Genomic DNA, 25,314 nt, shown 5'->3' with positions numbered 1-25,314 from the left:
CACACCAATAAAATGCTTCAGGTACTTCTGCATTCACATAAATTATGTAGATGAGATAATTGACAGCCATAACTCTATCAAGCGGGAAATATTACATGAGTCAGAATAAGGCGGTGTTTCTTCAGTCCTCAGGAAGAGTGAGCTACAGTGGGAATAATCAGGAGTTGGTGAAAAATATGAATCAACAAAAGAGATAAAGGAGGCTCTAATGGATAGAAGGTACTTGACTGGGGCTTTTGGGAGTCAATATGAGATGTTGTGCTTGGTGTGTTCCTGGCAATCACGTTCCCATGGTGATAGGAAAGCACTCAGTTATCTGCCTCTTGTGCCGGACTTGTATTGGACAGATGGAAATCAAAATACAGATCTTATACTTCTTGCATAATTAACATTTGCATCTCACTGCTGTGAGATGTAACTGAGGCCAAAAGATTAACAGGATCAGGAAAGAAAGGGGATTATTCATTTACAGTACATTATGTTAGGTTAAATGAAAGCTTTGTAAAGCCTTTGTAAAGAATTGAAAAACCATTATACAACAGGGAACAAATAACATGCTAACTAAAGGGGATTAGGAAGAAACTTCTCTGATAAGTAGGCTATTCCATGGGTGTCCACTGTGAGGTTTCTTGCACCTAGTATTTATCAGGCAAGTTTTAAGGTAGGTGAACCATCTCTCTGCAACAGGTTCTTATGACTGTTTAAACAGATTTTACCTGTTGATTTGAATGTTAATGTGTAGCTGGAAAGACGGCTTAAGGAAGCAAAGTTTAAATTTTGCTATGCACAAGATCTCTTTCCAGACGAGAGAGCCTCTGGAGAAAGTACAGGGTCTGCTGTAATCAAAGTGGAACCAGAAACCTGACAAAGAAATAGCAAGGATGATTACTTGCAGCAGGGGTGTATGATGAAAATTGTAAGTGAGGAGGAGCACATGAAAGGCAAAATCAATGCTGGGGAGGTCGGTGCTGTTAACATTATCACTTAGAGAATTTTAACAGCACAGCTAAAATAGCAGGTGCATGACTTAGAAGTGAACGTACCTCTCATTTCATGTGTGGTTATCTTAAAAGATTACTAAAAATCTCTATTAAAAAACAATAAGGTGAGCTACTCGGCAATAAAATGTGATGTGCGTGTTTCTGTAGTTGGGCAGGACAAAAAAAATTTTAGTAGTCAAACTGATGATTTATTACAAAGGTAGGACAAATCAGTTGTAAGCTGAAGTAATGCTGTAAGGTTCCAACTTGCACCATGAAGTAAAATTTAAAAGAGAAATTGCAAGGGACACTGTTCAAAGGAGCTTTCAGACCGTGGAGCCTGGCTGTTGACTATTGCAGCCAAGCAGTCTGAGATATGCAGAACTCAGTGAAATATGCAAATACTGATGGCTGATATTTTTAATAATGTAAAAATAAGGGAAATCAAGAATAAGTTCAGAGATGCTGGCTCATTTAAGGTGTCCATCTCCTACCTGGTACATACTTAACATCAACAGGACTTGCATGATGGTCAATTGCCCGTACACTGCTATTTAAAGGGATGCTATAGATTAAAAATAACAATAATTCAATGAAAAATAAAATATGGTAAGTTCTTTAAATGGCTCCCTTCCCCTTTTCCCATGGATGAGGTAGAGCAGTCCAGCTAGGTGTTTGGTCTTCAGTTACCTTTCTGGTGGTTTGGGAGATGAAGTCCCAGCTACAGCTTCATCAGTCTGCTACCTGCTGCCCTGTGGAAGCAGCAGCCTGTGTTTTCTCTCCAAAGTGGTCATGTCCTGGTTGGCAAATAAGGAGGACAGGCGTGGTTTGGAATACGTTGTCTGATGCGGTCATACAGAATTACAATGTCTGCCTTTCTTGAGCTATCAGAATACAAGTGCATAAAGAATTGTTTAGAATAATACCCTAATCTGCTTTTCCTGCTTGTATTGAGTAAGCTGATAAAGCTCAAGCAATGCCAGTAAATGCCTCTGTTGCAGAATTTACATATAACCCTCAGTTGGGTGTCACTGATAAAGGATGAATATTTCTGCAGATAGGATTTCATGAGGCAAAGTGAACCACCGCAGCAGCTTGCTGTTGAAAGGAGCAGCGCTTCTCCCCCTGCCTCCAAACACCAGAACAACCCAACCCACCAACCAAAACCAAGTTGGAGGACAAAAAAAAAAAAAAAAAAAGATACAGGCTTCTTTAGGCTTCTTATTTCCCCCCCCCACTGGTGGTAGTGAGCTGTTAGGTTGACTGACCAGCCTGTGGAGCTGCGGTCTGCAGGCACTTGCTGAAACGTGCGAGGGTGAGCCTGCATTATACCTCGGATAGCTGGCAATTTGCAGACTTCCAAACCTGTTTTCTGAAGAGATTTTTCCCCCCTCTCCCCATTAAACTTGCTGATTGGAGCTGGCATGACTGAAAACTACCGTGTTTGCTGATAAGGAAAAGGTTATACAGGTTCTTAACTCTGTAACATCAGGGTCATGAGTGAGAATGCAGGCTTTGAGCGTTGTTGGATACCTACCTGCTTCTGAGTGGCCTTAAGTGTTTCCTAAAAATGGAGATAAAATGCTGTTCTCAAAGTAAATGAATACAGAAAGAGGGGGGAATGTTTCAGGCTATATCTGAGCTGGATTTCTAAAATCTGCAGCATGAGTCAGTTTGCATTTAGTAATTTACAGTGACTGGAAGGAAATCTCTCTAATTTGTTGATCTTACATTTCAGTAAATCTAAAATTGTCGAGGAAGCTGCAGAGAGGTGGTGGGAAAAACGAGTGGGTCAATAATGTGAAAAATGTGCAGGTTCATTTCAAAGACTAGAAGCCAGTTGCACTTACTTGAGAGACTAGATTATTTTTATTGATCAAAAATTATCTCATGTCAATATATATGATTTTTCTGGGGTAGGAGAGAAGGTCTTGTCAGATGAATTTGCTGTAAGCTTTTTCATTCCTTGTTAAGATTAAAGCTTTGTTTTGTAATTATATTGATAAAATACACTCTTTTATAATACATTTGATTTAGAATGGCTTGCTGTATTGATTAACAAATTAAAGTGATACAAAATCAATAGGAACACGTACTAAAAGGATTAAGGACAGGATAACTGAAAAATCCAATGTAGTTGTTAATGGAGAGTCAGAATCTACTAGCTATGTCTTTTTCTTGGGTAAGTACTCTTCTGTATCTGCCAGTGATCAGGAAGAAATATAGAAACGGTCAAGTTTTTCAGAGGATTCAAATGCCACTGGGTGGAGTTACAGATATCAGATCAGTTACTAAAATGGGATCTAAGATTCACCAGTCTTTCTGGGAAACAAACCAGGTATTTTAATTTAGCCTCAATAGTGCTCGCAAAACGTACAGTGGAAGACATGTAGATTCCACTTCTGGAAAAGCCTGTGCTCTGAAGCATGTGGACTCTAAATATGAATTGAATTGTGATAAATTACAATTTGGGAATGTTTAGACTGGTATACCACCACTTAGGTTGGTAATAGGAGATTTGTAGTACTAGAAAAGTTGCTAGCAAAAGAAAGATGCTTTTGAGAAGAGTTGTGATGTGTTCAGAGTTAAATTCAGTTTGATAAGCTGTTCTAAAATTCAGAATCTTTGATTAACCCAAGTTAGAGCAAGCAACGTGCTCACAATATGTAAGGGGACTTCAGTTTAAGGAAGCCTCATTAACCAGCCGAAGGTGTATGACAAGACCCAGTTGCTGGAAGCTGATTCTGGGTGATTTTAGTCTTGACACGTGCCTTTTATTTATATATTAAAAAAAAAAAAAAAAAGGTGTGGGGGGGCCTCAAGTTTGTAGCTGAAGCTAAGAAAATGGAGCTCCATCTCTTGGAGTGTTATACCGAGGGTACGCTATCGTTCGTATAATTCCTATCACCTGGTAGTTGAGGCCTGAGTTAGACAGGAGAGCTTAATGTTTCAAAAATGTTGTGCTTGTCTCCAAGACTTTTCAGAAGTGAAAGCCTTCAGTCCACCCTGTTGCCTTTTCCAGAACTGCATCTACCCCCTCACCTGACTTGTTTATAAGTGCCGATCTGGCTAAGTGACACTGTAATCACACATAGGCAATTTCACTGCAAGTTTATCCTCACCATGCATCAACTTTCACAAATAGAAACTTGCAGCAGAGATAAGAGCTGTAGAGAACAGAATCAATGTGTGCTTAAATATTTTGTGGTTTTGAGATTTCCAAAACCTGCCTCTTCATTGTAGAAAAGATACATCTGAGTCAGATTGTGTATTTGTGTGTGTGCATACCTGTAACTTCATTTGGAGTGTCTTCTCCTTAACACCTGACATTAAATACTTTTGTTATACCAGTATTAACTGGTACTGTATTTTTTTTAAATGCCATTTCTGTTTCCAGTGCAGAATCTATTGAGTTTTCACATTCGCAAATTCCAGACTCTGCCATCTTTAAGCCCATCTCAGTTCTCTCTGTAAAATGTATATGCCTGTTGTTTGCAATACAGACCAAAAGACTTCAGGTTTTAATTCTTTGCCTTTTATTAATCTAAGATGGACTGTTAACAATAATACGGTGTTTGGTTCTAGAAGTGCAAACTGTGCCAGGCCTATATGGGAATAGAAATACAAATCACACCCCTAGTGAATCATGATTTCTTTCAATTGAGTGGGCTTGCAGTCATTTTTAACACTAAATGGCATGTTTCACTTGCTCAGTGGTTGTACCCTGTTAAAGCTTTGTGTGTTTCCCTGGTCATTTTAATGCCACCAGCTCAGCTGTTCCTTTGAAGTGCTGCTGATTAGTCTGAAAAGAAATTTGGAAGGGAATGCAGAAAGGGTAGAGAAGGAAAACTCAAACTACTTAAGCAAATGAGCTTAAGCTTTCAGGTTTGATGGATGAAGGATAGTTCCCACAGGTGAAGTAACAGGTGAAGTTCATAGCTTTACAGTGCTTTATGTATGTTGATGGATGAATGAATAAAATGTGTACCCTGGAAGTTAGCTATACATTAAACTGTTTCTGTTTGCTTATTTCCCTTTTACACATAAATGCCTAATCTTATATAAGATGGCTAGCATAACAGTGGCCCCTCATATGTTTACAAGCTGAATGTTCCTGGGTGAGCTTGCCTTTATCTTCTTGAAAAAGAAAGATCTCTTGTAGACAGAGGGTTAAACAAGGTACAAGGACAGGCGTTCTGAGAAGTCAGCACAAACGGAACTGACTGATATTGAGTCTATTTCTATCAACAGCCTACTCTTCAGAAATAAATAAGCATCATGTTGTTATTTTTATATTTAGCCAGATTTTCTAAGGAAAGAGAGGCTTGTGTCATTTCTGTCCAACTGTTTCTTTCAGCTCTCCCTCAAGGAATTGGCCAATTGAAACCAAATTAAAGAAATGGTATTTCAATGATACCAAGCTCCTGTAGCTTTCATGAAAGTGATGAAAAAGTCAGAGAGAGGATCCTAAGTATGGTGTAGGATAAGCACTCTTCCCGCTCCAGGTGCAAGATCTTTCATAGTACGATTTCTCATGGAAATGCCTGTTATATTTTTGTGCTCAAGAGTAGCCAAAAAGCAAATTGAATGCCAGGACTTCACCAGGAAAAGAACAAAGTGCAGAGCAAAATTAGAAAAAAAGTGTTGTGTCATGGACTGTTAATGCTATGTTGTTCTGCATAGCTCTTCTCCCCCTACATGAAAAAAAATGCAGAAAGCAGCATTGGGGATCGTTGTGAGGAGGCCATTCCCACTTTTATGGATGTCTGTGTAGGCTAGAGATTGTCAGCTTTGTGCAAGAATTAGGGGAATGGAGTGATGCTGCAGAAGAAAACATGAAAAAAATAACAGAGGAAGGTCTTCAGCATGTGCTTATGCTATGGGACTTATTGCTGCAGGATGGCTCCTAAAAGTTTACATGGACTCAAAGGAATGTTGAAAAGATTCATGGGGGAGAAAAATCCCACAAGGATTGCTCAGTGTTGATAAACATCCACTGCCCCAACGAGTCTGAATTGTAATCTGTGGGAGAAAGAACGTTGGGGGGGAGGAAGATGTCTTATGTGCCTTCTGTGTTTTTGCGCTTTCACCTAAATATCAGCTTTTTGCGACAGACCCAGTAGCAGGGAGATGTCCTGTGCGTGACGATGTTAAAGGCAAAGCACAGAGCACAGTCCTTACCTTTGCTGCTTGTCTGCTCAGCCGACCAGCAGGTAGGTACATTCGTATGGCCAGTCAACTCCCTGCAGCTTCAGGTGCGCCTCTGGCCTTCTGCCCCTGGGTTAGCCCATGGGGACGTGGTGAGAGGCTGGGGGAAGCAACCAGGAGCAGAGGTGTGGGCGTAGGCAGGAGCAGTGAGCTACACGTGCAGGGTGCAGGAAGGAGGGTGATGAGCAGAAGATAGGATACGTGCTTGTAAGCAACAAACTGCGTTCCTTACCTACAAGTCTTCCACTCTCTCTTGTTGTCAGTCACAGGAGAGCTGTGTCTGTAGATGGGGACTTAGCAAGCTGAGACAGAAAGAATATAATTAAAACTGGAAATACCTAAAAAGTACTTAGGAGAGCCATTGTCTTGTGGAGGACCTATAACTTGATCTGCAGGAGTTGTATTTATCTTTTGTCTCTTTCTGCTGCGTTTTCTTGATTACAATTTGCAGGATGACAGGCGTTTTCTGAGTGGTGTAGTGTTTCTTAAACTTCAGTACCTTGCAGCAGAAGAGAAAAGCCATTTCCTTTGCAGACATTGCCTCCTGTTCTGTAAATAGCAGATATTCATTTTGCATGCTGAGCGGCTGCTGAACTTCGGAGCGTATCCATACTTTTATTTTCCTGTATTAATCAAGGCAAAATGGATGTGCTTTTTAGTAGATGTTTCCTTTACAGGATGCCATAATTGGTGTTTCGCTTGCTGAGTGTTTAAACTGTAGCCAAAATGAAGCAGATACAACCTCTTTCTCATGGCCAGCTGTGCAAGTTGCTATGGGAACTCGGTGGGGACTATCTGCAGATTACTGCTCTGGGGACCACACCTGGCTTATTTGCATTCAATTTAAGTTGGGGAAAATTCAAAAGAAGAAAAAAGGAGTGTAGACTAGCCAGTAGGCAGGCAGAAAGGGCTTGTCATTTGGAGACTGACACTTTGGACAGCAAAGCTGCTCTTATTTGTGGTTCTTGCAGACTCATGCAGGGCTCTGAATTTCATAGCCTTTCATGCGTTTTGTTGTGAGGCTTGTTGGAAATTTAATGGCACAGGGGGCTTCTGGTGTTAATGCCTCTAACTTAGTAAATCTCGGTGAATTTGCAAACTTTTTTAGTATTATTATTTAGCAATTATTCATATGTAATGAATAATTACTTGGTGATGGTGAGGGATTAGGAAGGCAAAATGCAACACAGGTCATTCTTGTAAGCTGGCATGTTAGTTCAGGTCAGTGCGATATTAAAATGTCAGTGTAATATTGTGTTGCTGGAGAGCTTAGCCTGGCTTTTTTTCCTGAACACTGAAATTGCTCTTCTTCCAGCGATGACTGTGACGACTTCCTAAGAAGGCTGCGGAACAATTTTCATTCAAGTCAGCAGCAGTGGTCAGCTAGCAGCTTTCAGGCTGTTTGTAGCTGGATTTCTGTGGATTATGACGTCCTGGCACATAAGTAGTTTGCTTCTTTCTTGTTCATTCTTGCTACATCAACTTGCCTGTTGACCAAGACCGGACAAAGTGATTAAAACAGCACTGTATGCTGACGTGCTCTTCGTGCTATTTCCTCCGCTGGTTTCAGTTTTCACCTGCTCTTGTTTTCGTACCACAGAACTGGCAGACTTCCTTGGTACCTTGCTGCAGGAATGCCTTACTGGAGCATGTAAACTCTTTGTAGAACAGTGGCCGTGGAAGCCTTGAGAAATATGGGAGAACCTCAATGCTTAATAATAAACTAATAAAAATCTGAGGGATTATGGGTGGCTGCCTGCCTGTAAATGTTCTGTTCTTAAATCAGGTAACATCAGCATAGATCAGATTGTTCCCATTCTCCCTTGAAGATCCAGGTTTTTAGACTGTAATGATGCTGTCGAATTAGTTAATTAGTATCTTTCAAAATTCTTCAAAGCAGTTTCTTGAATTTGGGGTTTAGCATTCTAAGCAAGGTCTAACTAAAGTCTTGCTGGTGTAATTGCAGATGTTTCTCTGCTTCTTTCTCTGTTAGTTATTTGTCAGCACATCCCATTTTCTCAATTTTTAAACCTTTTAGTTCTAATGTTTTCTGCAACACATCTGAAAAAATTTAGAAAAAAATGTTTAAGTAGTTAAGTCTTACAGTGTACTAATTGAGTTTCTATTTTTGAGTGTGGAAGTGGTGTATGTGGGGAGACCAGAAATCAAAAAGTATCTACTGAAGAGTGGCATTGGAACGGTGCGTGCATGTGTGAGTACACTAACGGGTTGAGTCATCAGCATTACGGCTGAGAGTCAGCGTCCCAAAGAGGAAATAGTAGCTGTTGTGAGACGTTGATTTCTTCTGTTTGCCGAAGTTGTAAGTTGTGTGATAGAGCTCAAACCCAAAATATAACATACAAGTGGATTTAAGCTGTAGCCAGTGAAAGTTTTAAGCTAATACTGCTGCTGCTGAAGCAGTCCTGCCTGATTCCTGGTTGTTCGTTTCTGCCTCCGTGCTGCCTTTGCACTTCAATGGGGTAAACATTTTTCCCCATGGATTATAAGAAACTGAGCTGGGTTAGTGTTTTCTCCTTGTGGTTGGATTAGTTTTAACACGGATCAATTCTCTTGTGTAGTTCCCTGCATGGCAGCACAAGCAAGGAGGCAGCAGAGCGGTGGGGATGAAAGGGGCTGCAGCTGCCTCTGCTGACTCAGCACTTGTGTCCCATGGCCCTCTGTAAGTGCCTGCTCACATTTACATGAGATCCTAAATTTGGTGTCCAATTCTTAATTTTTGGTGCTCGTAGGAAGTGTGTTTTATTGAGGAATAAATGAATCTTTTGGGTATCAATTTTTAAATTTTGATGTTGCTTCTTTTGACTTAATTTGTTCAGTTGACTTCTTCTACCATGTAATTTGGGACTAGATCATGAATCTCTTTGGAGAGGATTCTGTATCTGTCAATGAATGATTCCAATCAAAACCAGGTTACAGAAACTGGGACAGTTCAGAAAAGTTTTTCTGCTACAGTTTGCTCTAGAAATAAATATCACATTCCTTTCTTCAGTTGTGTCTATGTGCATGTAAAGAAAACGTGCACATCTTCCCAGCAAATCCTCTGCAAATGTAGCCGCAGGTGGTAGTGCTACTGCATGCCCTGCAGCATTACTGCTAGTGAAACTGTTCTTGTGGTTATTTCCTGGAAAAGCTAATCAATGTCTTATCTGCTTTAGCATAGCTGCTAAAACTGGCAAAACTGTGCTTGTGAGCGTTTCCTGGAAGAGTTGATGTAGATGATGCAGATAATACTCCGTATGTGTAGTTATGGTGAGGTTTTCACTTTCTACTGTTCCTAAATTATAAATTAAAGACCCAGGTGCCCCGTAAATCTTTTTGATTGATAGTAAATTCCATCTTATGCTACCTCTGACCAGCCAAAACGATAGATGCTCAGTAGGTTTGCGGGTGGATGGAATCAGTGTCTGCAGTGTGAATAGCTCTGTTGCTTCTTTTGGACCTTGCATCTTGCAGGTTTTTGTTAAATTTGTAAGATACAAAGCAGCTTGTCTGCAATTTGGCCTTTTCCTCTTTAAGATCAAATAATTTAAGCTTCAGAAAGTAGCATTCTCATGACATACCTCGTAGTTCCTACTACAGGTGTTAATAGTGTCTGGATTAATGTGTTAAGGGCACTAAGGCAATATCCTGCTTCAGATTTGAGATAGCTATTAAGGAAAAGAGAGCAAAAGCAGCTTCTGCAAAAGATCGTAGTAACGGTGGTGCAACTTCAGTTCATACCATGATCTGTAGATGTTTTGCATGGGCTTTTTTCTATTAATTTGTTTGTCAAACACTCCGAATGCTAACTAGAGCTAAATACCACCTCTGCGGCTGATCTTGATGTATCCGCTTGGCTCCAGCAGCAATCATAATAAACTTAAACTGGTGACTTTGATTTATGTATTTTGAGAGTGAACTGTAGTGTATTTAATGACAGGTAGTGTGGAGGCTCTGGGATTTGAATTGAGCCGAATTGTATGGTTAAGTTATATATTGAATTAGTCTATTCTTTGTAGAGCCCCTATTCATCAAGCTAGACTAGTAATTGCTACTTTATCAAAGCGGAGAACAGAGAAACAGCATGTTTGTATAATGCATTATGTTTTGATTTACAGGTGAGTTTAAAAATAATGTGTTTCACTTCTGAGTGCCTGTCCCTGCTATGTGTGGGCATGGGGAGGCAAATGTAATGCTTTTGGAATGCACATGCAGTGCTATTTCATAAATACAACAGGTCAGAGGACCGCTAAGACAAATATTAGAGTTCAGTAGTTGGACTTAGCATAAGCAGTGTTCATATATTGCCAGACAAATCAATTGTGTTGTGATTTACGTATTCCAGTCTTTTACTCAAATGCTTGTTTTTTTAATGTGTATTGGCATAACATTCGATATTGTAAATTGTTTTGCTATCTTCCTTGTTTGGGATGTAGGGCAGATGCAGGGCAGAATAGTAAGGGTGCCATGACACAGCATGAGCTGTTTATTATATAGTCCATTCAAACACATGCACAGTGGTTTCAGCAGCCACTGCACGTATGGCAGATGCATTCCAATAAATGTCATCCCAGCACGTGGCTAGTAGAAACGACCACTGTGGGATGTGCTCTGGAAGCTGGTGTGAGCCCCAGGGGATATGTGAGCATGGGCTGGCTTTCCTGGCAAGGGAAGGGAAGCCAAGTCACCCTGCTCCTCACACTGCCAGGGTGGGAGTGCTCCAGGTTCTCCAGATCGCACAAGCTACTGCATGCATACCATAAAACCATGCAAGCTTTCAAAAGCATGCAAGGCTGTTTTTTTCCTTAGTTTCAGTACTGCTGTGATGCAGATCTGTGCCCTTGGACTGCTTCCTTTTTTTATTCATTAAATTCTGAAGTTCTACTGATAGTGTTCTTCAGCCCTCCCTTGTGTTTTGTTCATGTAACTTCACATCAGTCTTTGTTTCAGTCTTCCCCTACTTGGTGTCCTGTAGTACTTCTCTGAAAAGCAATGTAGGGTGTGAAAACTTGTAATGAAATAATAAGAAAACTTCACTAGTTAAACAATATGCACCTGCTCCGGGTGTTTTAATATTTGTCAGCGTGAAGTATTTCAAATTGGACAAAACAGCAATTTTAAAGGAAGGCAAGACCTAGATATATGTGAGTAAAAACTCAAACAGGTGTCTCCCTTCAAATATTTACATTTAAAAAATGGTTTGACAGACTTTAAAAATTTCTGCATAACTTTGGAATGCTGCACATGGAAAGTACCATGTGTAAATGTAGTAGAGGAATGAACATCAATTCTAATGTTATGGATCCATACCAAGCGTGGCAGAATCCAAGCATGATTTGCTCTTTTTCATGCTATTTTTAGTTAGTGTTTTCCTGCAACTATTCAAAAGTGCAACTGTGCAACAGCTCTATGGCAAATTCAGCATCCTAGTTAAATAACACAAATTTGTTCTCAAATGTGCGGTAGGGCACACTTCTTTTTTTGAATTAAGTTCCTGGAGCCAGTGCTTATGATGTAGTGCTCAGTATAAAAATAAATAAAACTGTCTGAAGCCGTTATGTGATGGTGATGAAAACCTTGAAAGCATGATATGAGTGAAACATGAGTTCTTAAATCAGAAAACGTGAAGATCTAATGTTTGCTGGTCTTCCAAGTATTCCATGCTTTTGAAGAAAATGTTATGACTTGTGGATCGAAGGTGTGGTTTTGAACACAAAGGGTTGTCTGTACTACAGAATTATTAAACTTGCACTGAATTTATATCCTTTCTTCCTGAAAAGAAAACAATCAAAATGAAACAGAAACTTGTATGTAGATGTTATATGGATCCATTCTTGTAAGCTATGGCTTAAGGGGAGGGCAAAACTGTTGAGATGATGCACTGGGATGACAGTATCAGACATGAGTTTCAAATATAGCTGTCGCAAGCAAACTAAGCTTTAATACTGTGACTTTTGAATTAAGTGTGTTTAATTTCTCTTCTGCCTCCATGACTACTCGCCCTGTTTTTTTTCCCCTCCCCATAAGGTGGTACTGTACTATGAGTCTCTCATGACCACAGTTCTCTTACCATAAAAATGACTTAAACCATTATAGCTACTATCATCTGAGGACAAAAATAAGTGAGATTTTTAAACGCACAAATGAAACCCTTTATATTAATGTGTCAGGTGCTTATGAATGTCTGCTGTCCTGCACTGATAAGATGAATTAGCATTTATGGTTTGCTGTCTCTGTACTTAATAGCCTTCAAAAAAGGTATGTGAGAGAATTATGAAAGACACTTTGCAATGGAAAGTTTGAAAGGATAGTTACGATTTGAGTTAGAGAGAGAAGTCAAATTAGATGTAGACTGAAATTCCAGTTCATAGTAATTGTATAATGACCTGTAATTCTAAAACAGGCCAATTTTATTAGACTTTTCCAGAAAACTGCTCTTTGGCTTTCAGAGCAAACAGCAATTTTCAGATAAAATCAATTTTGTTAGCCAAAGTCAAAGGTGGTGGCTAAAATTAGAGCTTAGTTTGCAGCTCTAACTACGAACAGGCTGCTGTCTGTCTGTCTGTAATTACCCTAAGAGGATTGTGCCAACTTTAATCACAGTTTATTTTTGAAGTACGTGATTTTTTATTTTTTTAATAGCACATTGGAGTTGTTTGAAACTTTTATTGGGTTTCATTTAGTTTGTGGAACAGAGACTTGGAAATGTCTCGAGTTAAAATGTAGTAGCTCTGTGTAATGTCAGACTAGAGGTAGCTGCATCTACTGGTCTTGGTTGGCAGGACGCATAGAAAGCAGCCGTGCTCCAAGTGTATCCAGTGTGTGTTGGAGTGCTAAGTCATGCACCATTGTGAATGCTTTTGTTACCAGTCTTCTTCAGTGGTTCTTCACAGTAAAATATACTAGACACTGATGCAGTAATGAAGGCAGAATGCTAATATGTTGTGATTAATACCATGTTTTGTTCCAAGTACACTGTACAACAGTGTAATAATGTGCTGTTGGTTTATTGGGTAATCTTGCCATGTTCCATCAGAAATCATGTCGGGAAGTTTACAAAGGTCACGCTTGTCACAGAGCTGCCTAGTGGCAGAAATTTCCTAGCTGTCATTGGGAGCATGTAATAAATAACATTTTACTAATATATGGAAGCATGCCTATATCAAAATGGAGGTGCTTTTTCTCCATAAAGGTGTTACAATGAAAGAATGTTGTAATAACTTTGCCTTTTATCCCTTTAATTCTGCATTGTTTCTGTAGTCCCCCTGCCTTCCCTCCTAAAAAAAAAAAAACAAAACACCAAAAACCAACAAAGCACCTGAAGATAAGGGTTTAAATATCCTTATCTCCTAGTTTATAACAACCTTCCCTATTTATACCATTTTATTTATAATATGTTACATTGGGGAATAATTTTGTGGAATTTACAGTTACAGTGAATTGGGCATAATAAATGGAGGAAGTGGGAGGAGGAATAAAAGATTCAAAAGCAAGTCTAACCAGGAGCTGCATAAGCTGCAGTGGGAAATGAGATATACCTTACTTTTTGGAAAGGGTAAACTATCAAGTATAATCATTAGGACTCTGTAAATGAAGTGACAAATTGGTGGTGACAGTGAAGCAAAAACATTTAAAGTGGGAAGGTATGGAAGGTATTCAAAAAGCAAAGAGAAAAAGAGAAAAAGGGTAGAAAGTCTTCTGAAACCTTTCTGCAGTATTTGACTGAAGAATATCTGCCTTTGCCATACCTGCCTCCATCAGTGGCTTTAGTTCCTTTACTTTTATGGAAGAATATGAACAGAACAAGGGGCAGGGAGGAATCATCAATATCACAGTTGTAGAATTGCTTTAACAGTGTGGGAAATGGAGAGGGTTTTACTTCTCCACAGATGATCACAAGGTGTGCACCATTCTCTTTCTGGAGGCACCTTTGGAGGAAAAGGCATGACCTGGAGTGATATTTTGTTTAAATGCAGGTACCACAGGTGTGACTTTTGGTTCAAGGTATTAAGTAACTTTTAACGTGAGAATTCACCACAAAAAGTACTCAACGACATGGCAGAACCTAAACAGAAAGTTGTGTGCTCTGCCACTGGTTTTGAGGCCAGGTGGTCCATGCTGTTCTTCCCCGAGTGCTTTCCTACTTCAGTCTTCAGGCCTCCTTCTGTGGCCTACCAGATAAACTGTTGGAGTAGTGCAGCCTAGATGGAACAACAGCTTTTTTTTTTTTTTTTTTTGCCAAAAATTCATAATTTACATAAAATGCAGGATAACATTATGAAGAATGAAGTGGTCACTGAAAGTACTGTTTCTTTTGGTCAAGTTTAGTTTGAATAGTCAAAGTATGTGGCTTTGCAATTAGCAGGTCAATGGGAGTTACATTCAAATGTGCATGTTTGCCTGGGGGGGTATGTTAAGGAATATCGGCCGGCACGGTCAGAACGGGAAGAAAACTTGGTTGCCTTTTCCTTGTTAGCTGTCAGCATAAGGTTGGTAGTGTGGCTGTTGTCCAGCACTGGGGTGCTACAGGGCACTTGCCAGCCCTGCTTGAGGCACATCCTTCCCTGGCCTTGGCTTACTGTTTCACCGTCGTGCTGTTAGCCACGCATCGCGTGTCACTACACACATGCCTGCCTTTAACGGTCGCTTCCTGCACTCGCACACTTCTGATGCTGCACCTGTGTGGGACCAGCTCCTCCTGTTAGAGGAGGGTCCCAGGGACGGCACTGCTGACCTCTTGCTGGCTGCCTGGGCTCAGCCAGTGCTGGAGCTGGCACCGGCTTTGTCCAGTGTCACCATTCGTGTCCTGCCTCCTCTGATGAAGCAGGTGGATTATGTCGCAGCGTGATCCAAAAGCATGTGTGGACGGACGTGGTCTAGTGAAAGTCTGTGAACCGTGATGCGCCTCAGAGGTCTTGATGGGACTCGCAACTCTCTAGAAAACAGTTGGAAACCAGGTATTAGGAAAAGCTATTTGGTACACATGGTTGTTTCCCTGTGGTTAGGAGCACGTTCTCTTCTTGCAATCTTTTTCAAGTGTAGATCACTCATGTTAAATATATAGTGGGGAACGTCTTGTGTTAAGTAGAGATATGAACCTGAACAGAAGAAGAGGTCAAGCGTGGAAATAAATTCCAGTCAGTAGTGGATGACTGAGAAGTCCCTTTTCTCTCGCACTCTCTTGTTTGGAGAGGCGGTGCTTGAATTCACTTCAGAAATGAGGAGAAGAAAAGTACAGCTAGCTTAAAAAAAAAATAAAATAAATCTTTAAATTCACACTAACATCTGGCCCAACCCTGTAGTCCCCAGCACTGATCATCACACTTCTTTTTCTGATCAGAACATGGAATACTATGTGTTGGGATGTCCACGTTACACTTTGATGTAAATGTTCTTGCTGTTTTGGACACTGGTATTTGAATGGTAATCAAACTATTTGCAGTGGTTCAGTGTAGCATTGTAGTTCTTTGGTACATTTAATTCTGTGGAACACTTCTGGAAAAGAGGATTGACTCCTCCGTAGACCAAAGCCTCTTCCCTATTTCCCAGTTCTTCAGCGTATTATGGACACAGCAGCAAGTGTGCTCTGATTATCGTTGGGTGGTTCAAAGCTGCAAGCCTGGTGTAAAATGTCCCTTTTAAAAATCGTAGCGCTGCAGTAAGCTTTGTTTAGCTATATTGTGTTTGCTTGTGGAAGGGATTAATAATAGCTTTTTTTTTTCTTCCTTGGAAGTCATTGGAAAGCAAAAAACTAAATCTATTTTGATTTCACTTGGGATAGATTAGTGGGTGTCAAATGTTACACAATACTTGACACATCCACTGCTGTTAACTTGGCCGTTGCAAAGGGATTACCAGATAATGAATCACCAAGCTCTTTAGCCATTTAAAAAGAATTGTGCTGCTTCCTTGCCCTGGTATTCCTCTTTCCTGCCCAGGACCTTCTTGTGACAGTCCGTGTTGCGATGTGGAAAACGCCACACAGATGTGCAAGCACCAGTTTGACAGCTCTGTGTTCGGCTTCTACCTTGCTAATTGTTTTCATGGGATTATTTGGATTGTGTAGAAAGCTTTTTCCAAATCCCCTTTATTACTGAAGTTATTGTTGCCAGCAGGAATAAGATTAAAGGTGCTTAAGTCTGTAGAGTTGTTTCTAATTTGTACGTGTCATTTCAGTGGCATTTTAACAGAACTCTGTCTCTCTTCCCTCCCTGCTCCCCTGTGGTACTGTGCTTGAGTTAGGGCTGAGAAGCCAAGCTATTGGAAGAAATTTCATTTTGTTCCCTAATTATTATGCTGGCACTCAGGAGATAATTTTTCCCTTCATGCACTGCCAATTAATATGCAAATGAGCTGATAAATATTTATACCGTGATTTAAATTATGCAGGGAGCGCTTTCAGTGTACTCTGCAAATGAATTGTTCATGGACTTCAAAGTGCTGGCTGCTGTGCTAACGAGGGGAGATTTGCATAAGGCCCTAATCAGGCGCATACTGATTAAGCTTCATTATGGAAACTGCCAGCTGCAATCTTTGTTTCTATTTTATTACAAAAAGGGGAACTTTTCACGCTTCAGTCGCCTTGACAATGTCAGACACAGCTAGTAGGAGAGACTAAAACTCCACAGAGCAACTGAAGTTTCCCTGTTCAGTTGAAGATTGCTATGGTGTAACTGAAGTTGTATTTCTTCCCCCACCTCCCCACTCCCTTTCTTGTGCCGTTGAGAGCAGTAGTGTAGATTTGATAGAAATTGCCATTCTCCCTTTCCTTGGACTGTCTGAACCTGTAGAGGATACCACAGCAATGCTGGACTGCAGTGACTACGTTCTAGGTGGGTACCAGCTCAGCTCTTTCTTATAAGCGTTTAATATGGAAATAGAGGGTGTGAGGTTGACTATGCATAGAGGCTTAATCACATATGCAGAGACTAGAGAAGGTGCTTGCAAGGCTGAAGCTCACCAGTGAATCGGCAGCAAGTAGCTGCATGATATGTATATACTGTATGTATCTATACCAGGGAAATGTGTTGTTTTTTTTCCCACTTTCCCTCAATCCAGGAGAATTCTTTTCCTCTGCACTGAAGAAATTTGCAGTTAAGCTTGTGCTTGGATGATATTAATACAGACCTTTTGCTTTTCAGATTTCAATCTGAGAAGCATTTAGCCTTTAACAGACATTGAGACTTAGGACTTGACTTGCATGTCTGTGTATCTGAAATTTCAGAGCATTAAAATAAGAAAGAGGGGGGTCTCAGTCTCAAAGAATTTACTAGCTGCACTGAGGCATTCCCAACAGAATGTATATTATATCTGTGTGTTTTTAATGTAATAGCAGGGTTCTTCAAGCGTAAGAGAAAATAAGGTGGAGTCCACAGTGGTTGCCATTGATACCGTTGCAAGCTGTGCCTAAGGTTACTGGGATAATGTATTTCCTGAGCTGAGATTCCATCAGGACTACAGAACAGGCATGCCATAATTTCTTCTAAACGTATTTTTAAGTTATTTTCAAAAAAAAGATCATTCTAGTTTTGCAATAGATTTTGTTTTCAAGGCTCTTTCCTTGAGCTTCACTATACTGATTTCTTTAATTGCATTATATATGTTCATAAACAGTGCATTTTTGCACGCTTATTTTAATTTAAAATTTTGCACTCTTATTTTAATTTAAAATTTTGCACTCTTATTTTAATTTTAAAGCAGACACATGAATGTTTGTTTCTGAACATGAAATGGTTTTCTGAAAATGAATTTCTACTCTAAATCTACTCTAAACCTTCAGCTGAGTTTTCGGGGTGTGTGTGTGCACTCACATTGAACTTTGTTTTATTTCCATGTGCATCAGTGAAACATTTTTGCTGGCTGTGATGGAGTATTAGCCAGTTTCACTCATATGGATGAAAGGATATAGCAAGAGAAATTCTGTGTTAGGATTTTGTTTTGCTAGGCATATACAGTTCCTAGTAGTCCATGTTGGTCCGGTGTCTGCTTCTTTCTTCCAAATGCCTTCTGAAATGTTACTGAGGGTCTGCGAAAGCGTGGCTCATTGCTGCTAGCAGAGCAGCAGTACTGACTGGAATCACTCCTGAGAGTTTGATTTCAATCATGCACCTGCTGCTTTCGATCCTTCCTTCTGTGGAGTTTACTTTGAGATGATGTTGGCTAAGTTGTAGCCCAGGGCCTTTATTTGAAACCCTAGAAAGGTCTAAAGGAAGAAGAAAAGGTGAGGGCATTATGATTTCTTTTATTATTATATGTATATATATTATTTTTATATATATATATATATATATATATATATATACACACATACACACACACATACACACACACACACACACACACACACACACACATATATATATATATATATATATATATTTAGCCCACTTCATGTTTTTATTCTTTTAACTTTAAAGCAGAGAATTTATGAGTATATATATAAAGCAAATCTCTGTTGATAATGAATCTGTAGGTTTCGTATCCTGCAGGAATATGTCTGTTCTGCTGGTGGCAGTTCTGTGCTTCAGATGTATGCCATACCATTTGCAATGGAAATAGCGGCATTGTTCTTGATGCTTTACATGCAGAAGGCCCACAGACTGAACAAGTAGCAGTCAGCTGGTGGAATAATGGATGCTATCCTTCATTTGAACATGAGCAGTACTAGAAAGATGTTTCTTCATCCAACTTGCTGCTTTTTCACAATTACAGCTTTTGAGGTCTTTGTCAGGGATAAATCCTTACAATAAATTATTTGTCATTTATACACACTTCTGCTACTTGAGTAAACTTTATTTGTATGTCTAGTACTAGCAAACACTGGAACCCCTTTTTTAAATGATTGGTTTTACACTATAGCCTGGCAGAAAAACATGTCTCGCCTTGTGGAAAGGGGCCTGTACCATTCTGCCTTTGTCTTGAACCAACCTGCTTGTCATGCAGGAAGATGTGTTGTATGAGCATCCTCGTGCAGAGGGAAGAGTCAGTGCAGAGCTTGGCTTCCTGCTGAGGGGACAGACCTGTCCCCTTCCAGGTGCCATTGGTTGATAGCTATCCTTCCTGGTGATACTAGTGCTTTGGTTTCTGCTACAAAGTAGTAGCACAGGGTGCTGCATGCTTTTCTTCAAGAGCTTTACAAAGGTGTTCAGCAAGCAGCTCCTATGTTGTTGAAAGGTGATTCCCCAGCCTCTGTTCTTCCCTTCTGTGATCAGTCTTATCATGAGCTCAGGCTCTCCTGCTGTGGGTTTAAAAAGAGATCCTACATCAAACAGCCCCATAAGTTAGCCTACTTTCCACAGCAGGGTATATTGGGCTTGTAAGCTCATGTTCCTGCTGGATGAGCACTCTTCATGTTTGTGTCCAAAAGAAGTGTCCTGTTCAAGTGTTCTCTGAACCAAAAAACAGTTCAATAGCCACCCGTGTGTCAAGGAACTAAATCAATGCTATCAAATGAATGTTACCTATAGTCATTTCAAATAAATGTGCTGTTACCACAAAAAACTCAAGGTACACATAGCTACTAAATAAAACCATAACTTATTTCTTTTTTGAGACCCATCAGCAGGCAGTGGCATATCACAGAATGGTTTAAATTGGAAGGGACCTTAAAGACCACTCAGTTCCTACCCCCTGCCATGGGCAGGGACACCTCCCACCAGACCAGGTTGCTCAAAGCCCCATCTAAGCTGTCAACCAACATGAAAAAAGCTTATTTCCTGCATAGTCAGTGGAACTGTGTTCTCTGCTTCTGGAGTGTGTATGATGTTATCCAAATGTGTAAAATGACAACGTGAGGAGCTGGGAAGCAGCAGGTTCTGTACCTGCAGCCTTAGCAGAGCTCTGTTCTAGGCTGCAAACTCTTATCTTGAATGTGCTACTCAGAGGTTGTGGAAATCAGGGCAAAACTTCAGCCCTTTGCTGATATGTGGGCCAGGAGTGCTCAGCTGGAATGGCTCTCCTCACTTGCTCCCTGTTCCAAAAGGCAGTTTAATGCATTTGCCTTTGTACTAAGAGTAACATTTATAAGGGAGTATGTTTGAGGCCAGTTGAGGTATCAGGTGTACACACAGCTGACACTTAAAAGATGTGATCCATAGCCATAGAAACTCCCAAAGAAGAGTTGAGACTCTGGAGAGGCTGAACTAACTTGAGGCAGGTTCCTGTTTGTTACAATCCGCTGGATTTTCTAGGCCCCACTTGGTTCCACTGTAGTAGTTGTTTATGTGGAAAATTACATTAGTTTTAAAAATATTTACATTTTTTAAGACTTAAGACAACAATACTTACTGGAGTCTTTCCAAATGTTACATCTTCTACCTTTTTCTGTCTTATATGCTGCATTTCTAACTAGTTTCCCCATCTAGTTAATCAATATGCCCTTTGATGTGACTCCTGTTTTCATTCAGACACTGCCCAAGTGTCTTCTGTTTGGTTCATATGTGTGTCTCTCCTCTGCCCTTGCCCCTGGTTCTGATATCCCGAGGAGGGCGCTGGTTTCCTCTGGGCAGCAGCACGTGGTATGGTAGCACATGGCAATAGTCTGGCTTCTCATCTGCAACTCTCCTAGACTGCAGAGCAATGAAGAGTCTGGGCTCTCTTGGAAATACCTGGGGAAAGATACAGGCGTTTATGCTGTTACTGTATTCCTCTTCAGGCCACTGGTATTTTGGAAATCACTGCTTTGATGAAAGAGGTAACCTTTTTAAGCACGTAGAAAGCAACAGAAATCCTGAGGTTAAAGACTTAATTTTGAGGTCATTTGATTTGTATTTAATGGGCTATGGGAATGGAAGAATGTGCTTAAGGATTTGCTTATGCTTCATTTCATGAGCTAGTCTGTCTTGAGATTCTTTTTATAGATTTGGTTTGCAATAATGTGACACACTACGGTTGGTAGCTAGGAAGGAGGGGGTAATAAGCTGTGGAGTTGATGCTGTACGTGGAACATCTGTATGGATTCCTGTGTATGGAAACATTAGTCTCTGCCTACCATCTGGAGAGGCCCTCTCTGTTGCACTGTACTCAGCTGACAAGCTTTCAGGTCCAGAGCAGACTTTTCAATAGGTTGATCTACAGGGAGAAGGAAGAGAAATATTTCATATTCATAAGGTTTTTGCATGAATACATAGGGAATCCCAAATAATATCGGTGACATTCCTGTAAAATAAAAATGAAGAATTACATAAATGGTATCTATTTGATTATGTTGCCTGAATTTTCTTTTTCTTGTGGAGGGTTTAAGGAGAATATAGGCCTTGGTGGTCAGAACTAGTATTTTTGAATCTGTTCATAGTTTTCTTCCTTTTTAACTATTTTTCCTTCTTGCTTTTCAGTTCCACTGAACTTACAATAAAGTTTTACTTATCCTTGGCTTCCAACATGCTGTCTTTTATTCCTTCAATTCTATGCTTTCGCATATGTGCACAATGACAAAAAATGTTGGAACAGTATTTATTTGGAAGTTGCAGTATTGTGTTCTGCTTCTGTTCATTTCTTATTATAAAATCAGCTGAATTAGGGTAAGCTACCTACCAAATCCCAGATGTTCTGTATGTCTCCTGGACAAGGAAGCATAGATAGGTTTGTGTGTTTTTTGCTCGTGTTACTTCATCTTTGTTTCTGTTTCAATGCAGACTCAAGAATGAACAATCCGTCAGAAACCAGTAAACCATCGATGGAGAGTGGAGATGGGAACACAGGTAAGAAATGCTGAATCGGTGCACAGATACTTTCTGATGGAATGAAATGGATATGAAATGAAAAGTGAAATTTCGTTACCAGTTTACAGGAACAGCAACACAGACCCCAGAAAAATCCTGCACCTACTGTTTTTAGAGACTTGAGAAGGCTGCTTGTCTCCAAGCTGAAAACAAATCATTAGTCCTGCTCTATGCAGGCCCTACTCACACATTATCAATATTTGTATACGATCTCCCCTTCCTTCTTCCTCTTATTTGTAATGCTTCTGATGTTACAGAAAGTCTTGTGCCACTGTTCTCCATAAGTCATCCCATCCTTTCCTGTCAGAATGTATCTTTGGCACCTCTAACCTCCATTTATTTTGGGGCTGAAATTTTCCCTGGCAGATGTGGGCTATTGGCTAATCTTATTTCCATTTTTAGACTTTATCCGAGTGACAGCAGTTCTCAGGAACAAGGCAAAGGGAGAACGCATAACTCCTCAACGTTAAAAAACTGTTAGTCCTCTATGTAATGTTGTCATGTGTTAGAACAGAACCTTGAAATTTGGCTGGGACAGAGTAGCTTTTGTATTGGGGCCATTGTACCTTTGGGCACATCATCACGATGTGGCCAATTTGTAAGCCGTTAAAGAAGTTTAAGTCACCATAACTCAGTCATGCTATCTCATGCCTTAATTCCTTTCTGCAGGTAATTTAGGGTTCATTTTAGAAATGAGAAATTACAATTCTGAATGGACAGTAAATAGTTCTATCAAACACAAAATCTTCTCTGAGCTCAGGGTAGCTCTCAGGGAGAGAAAATTGTAATAGGAAGGAACCTGTTCTTGAGTTAAGAGAAGTTTAGTTACCTTATGTGAGGAGAATTATTTTCCTCCTTTTTGCTCAATAATTTTTATTTTAAATTCTGAAGATGTGCTGGAATTAGCAATTTACTTTATGCTGGTGTTTCCTTATTCTTTGTACGAGATTTCAATACAGCTAACAGTGACTGAATGTTCCTGATGCTGATCTCAGAGGCTGGATGTTTTCTGTCATGGATGGGGTCAGTCAAAAGGAATTCAGCTCATTTACCTATGTATTTTTTTTATTGGCATCTCTATTTTTATGCTTGCAGTTGTTTGGTGCTTCCCCTATTACAAATAGCTTTCCATGTACAAAAATGATGTATTATCTATTTAATACTCCTTTAGCATGATTTATAGCATTATTTCAAAAATGTACAGGCTAGAAATATTTCATAATCAAAGCATCAGGAGAACAATGGTCTTAAATATCCCTTTTCTTATTGAACCATTGTATCTGACAGGTTTGTATAAACCTCTGAGAAAACTCAGACTTGCTGCTCTGTCTGACTTCAGTTCCCTGAGTATACTTTCTCGAAAGTTTAGATTTACGTGCAGCTTTAACTAGCATTTCTGCTTCAACTGAGCTGTTCAGGAGGAGGACTTGGTTTATTTGGAGGTGGTCCATTATCACGGAAGTGTTACACCTGCTTTAAGCAGAACCCTGGCTCTGCTGCCCTTGGCACATACTTGTCAGTGTAAGGATGGTGGTCATGGTACAAAGAAAGGAAGAATTGTTGTAGATGCTTTTATTACAAAAGGGATTACAATGTATTTTTTTTATTATCATGCTACGGTAACTTTATTAACAATGTTTGACTCTTATTGGTGTTTGGACCTTCTGCAAACCTTGCTTCTGTAACTTAAATGTTCCCAGTCATTCATTTCATATGTTTCATGACTTTTAGTGATCTATTTTTCTAAAGTTACCCAGACTACAACAATATTGGAATTTTGAGGGCCCTTTGTTCTGTGGTCTTTGTTTTGTTCTCAAGCATATAGTGCTCATAAACCACTGGAGGTAGTTATTAATAACTTTTGTGATGTTCTCTGGGGTCTCAGTTGTGTTAGTCAACTGACAGACATTAAACCCTTAAAGCAATACTCATGGAAAGTAATTTTAGGTTTCTGATCAGGGTATTCTGGTTTTGGTTCTGGGCTCTGCATACTTAGTAAGAAGAAGTCAAGTCAGATGTTAAGGAAGGGGGAGTGCCATTGATTGTCTAGGGAGCATAAGCTCTGAAGTTACACGCATGAAGATTATTTTTATGGATGCTCAGAGTTCTGATTTTTGTGGCTTTTCAGTAATCGTCTGTTTCCTGGTGACACTTATAAATCACTTGAGTCTACCGTGTAAGCACGGCTCGTCTGTCTCTTGATCCTCAGTGGCTGTTTGTTTGGATCATTCCTGCTTTCAGTGCAATGAGCTGATGGGACTTGAAAATTTTAAGAGAAAATACTATGGGATATGGAATTGGGCAGAGCAAACACTTGAAGGAGAATAAAAATACAGTTACCATTGGTGAAGATGACAACATCAAAAGTTCTCAGTTGATAATGAAGTTTCATTAAAGTTAACAAATGAGGCTTTTGTATTTCTAACACTCTTTAGAAAACACAGTGAAGTTTGCTGAAATTAGTCACAATAAAATGCCTGAAACAGATTTTAACTTTGTGTGTTAATTTGACTTCCCATGCAAGGATCTGAAAAAGTAACCCATATTTCAGATGAATTAAAAACAAAGTCTCAATGCGTGCAAAAGTTGTTGGACAGCTGTTTTCACACAACTCTTTTCCAACCTTGAGCAGTGGCTGGATAGGCCATCTAGTATCTACTTGGAAAAAAAAAAAAAAAAAAAAAAAAAAAGGAGAGAAAGTAAGACTTTGTCTTAAAGAAAACTGATAGCTTTTTTTGATTCCTTTATGTAGGAAAATTTTCCGGAACAATTCAACTTTTTTTCTTGTTTAGTGCATATTCTTTTTAAAATGCTGTGTGAATGCAGTAGTATGAAAGCCAAAGTTATAATGTCTTTTGAAAACTGTAGCCTTGGGGCATGCATTGACATAGCAGCAAAATAATAAAATTTAAGTGTAGTATTTGAAAGAAGGTTTCTAAGTATTCTTGTTTGCTTTGCCTCATTTTCTGAAATTGAATTTCCAGTTTCCAGAAGAAGAAAGTCTATGAGAGAGGGACTGTGAAATATTCTTGAACTGCTAGCATGTTGGGTGTATATTGCTACTAAACTTTTCATTAGTAATGTGGATAAGGAATCAACAAATTTTGGGTACTGGGGATCTGTCTTGCTCACAGTATAGATGGGGAAATGTAATGCCAGTGCTAGAAGACGTCTCCCACGGCACAGTGCAGATAGATACCCACTCAAGTTAGTTTGGAAATCTTCCTTCTCTCTGCTTGCTGTCCCTTCATAAGACCTTTCTCGTACCTTATTCCATGTCTCCCCAGACTTGTAGTTCTTCTCTCCTCTTGCTTTCTTGGGCAGTTTGTGAGATTGGGCTAAATTCTGATGATTCTTGTCTTAGGATTTTGAAAGCATGTTTTTTTTCTGATTGCTGATGCAGTGCT

The 25,314-nt window shown here is 39.7% G+C and overlaps 1 protein-coding gene across 1 annotated transcript in view; it reads left to right on the top strand.

Moving 5' to 3' along the window:
• POU2F1 (POU class 2 homeobox 1) overlaps nucleotides 1-25,314 on the top strand; it is a 105,551-nt gene that overhangs the window by 39,250 nt on the left and 40,987 nt on the right. Inside the window, exon 2 of the mRNA XM_032208155.1 lies at nucleotides 21,821-21,886. Within this exon, the coding sequence (XP_032064046.1) occupies nucleotides 21,829-21,886 (58 nt within the window). The 5' untranslated portion in view covers nucleotides 21,821-21,828. The remainder of the gene's footprint in view (nucleotides 1-21,820; nucleotides 21,887-25,314) is intronic.

The sequence above is a fragment of the Aythya fuligula genome, chromosome 1, assembly GCF_009819795.1.
Source record: "Aythya fuligula isolate bAytFul2 chromosome 1, bAytFul2.pri, whole genome shotgun sequence".
NCBI classification, from domain to species: Eukaryota; Metazoa; Chordata; class Aves; order Anseriformes; family Anatidae; genus Aythya; species Aythya fuligula.
This window is presented reverse-complemented; position numbering and strand designations above follow the sequence as displayed.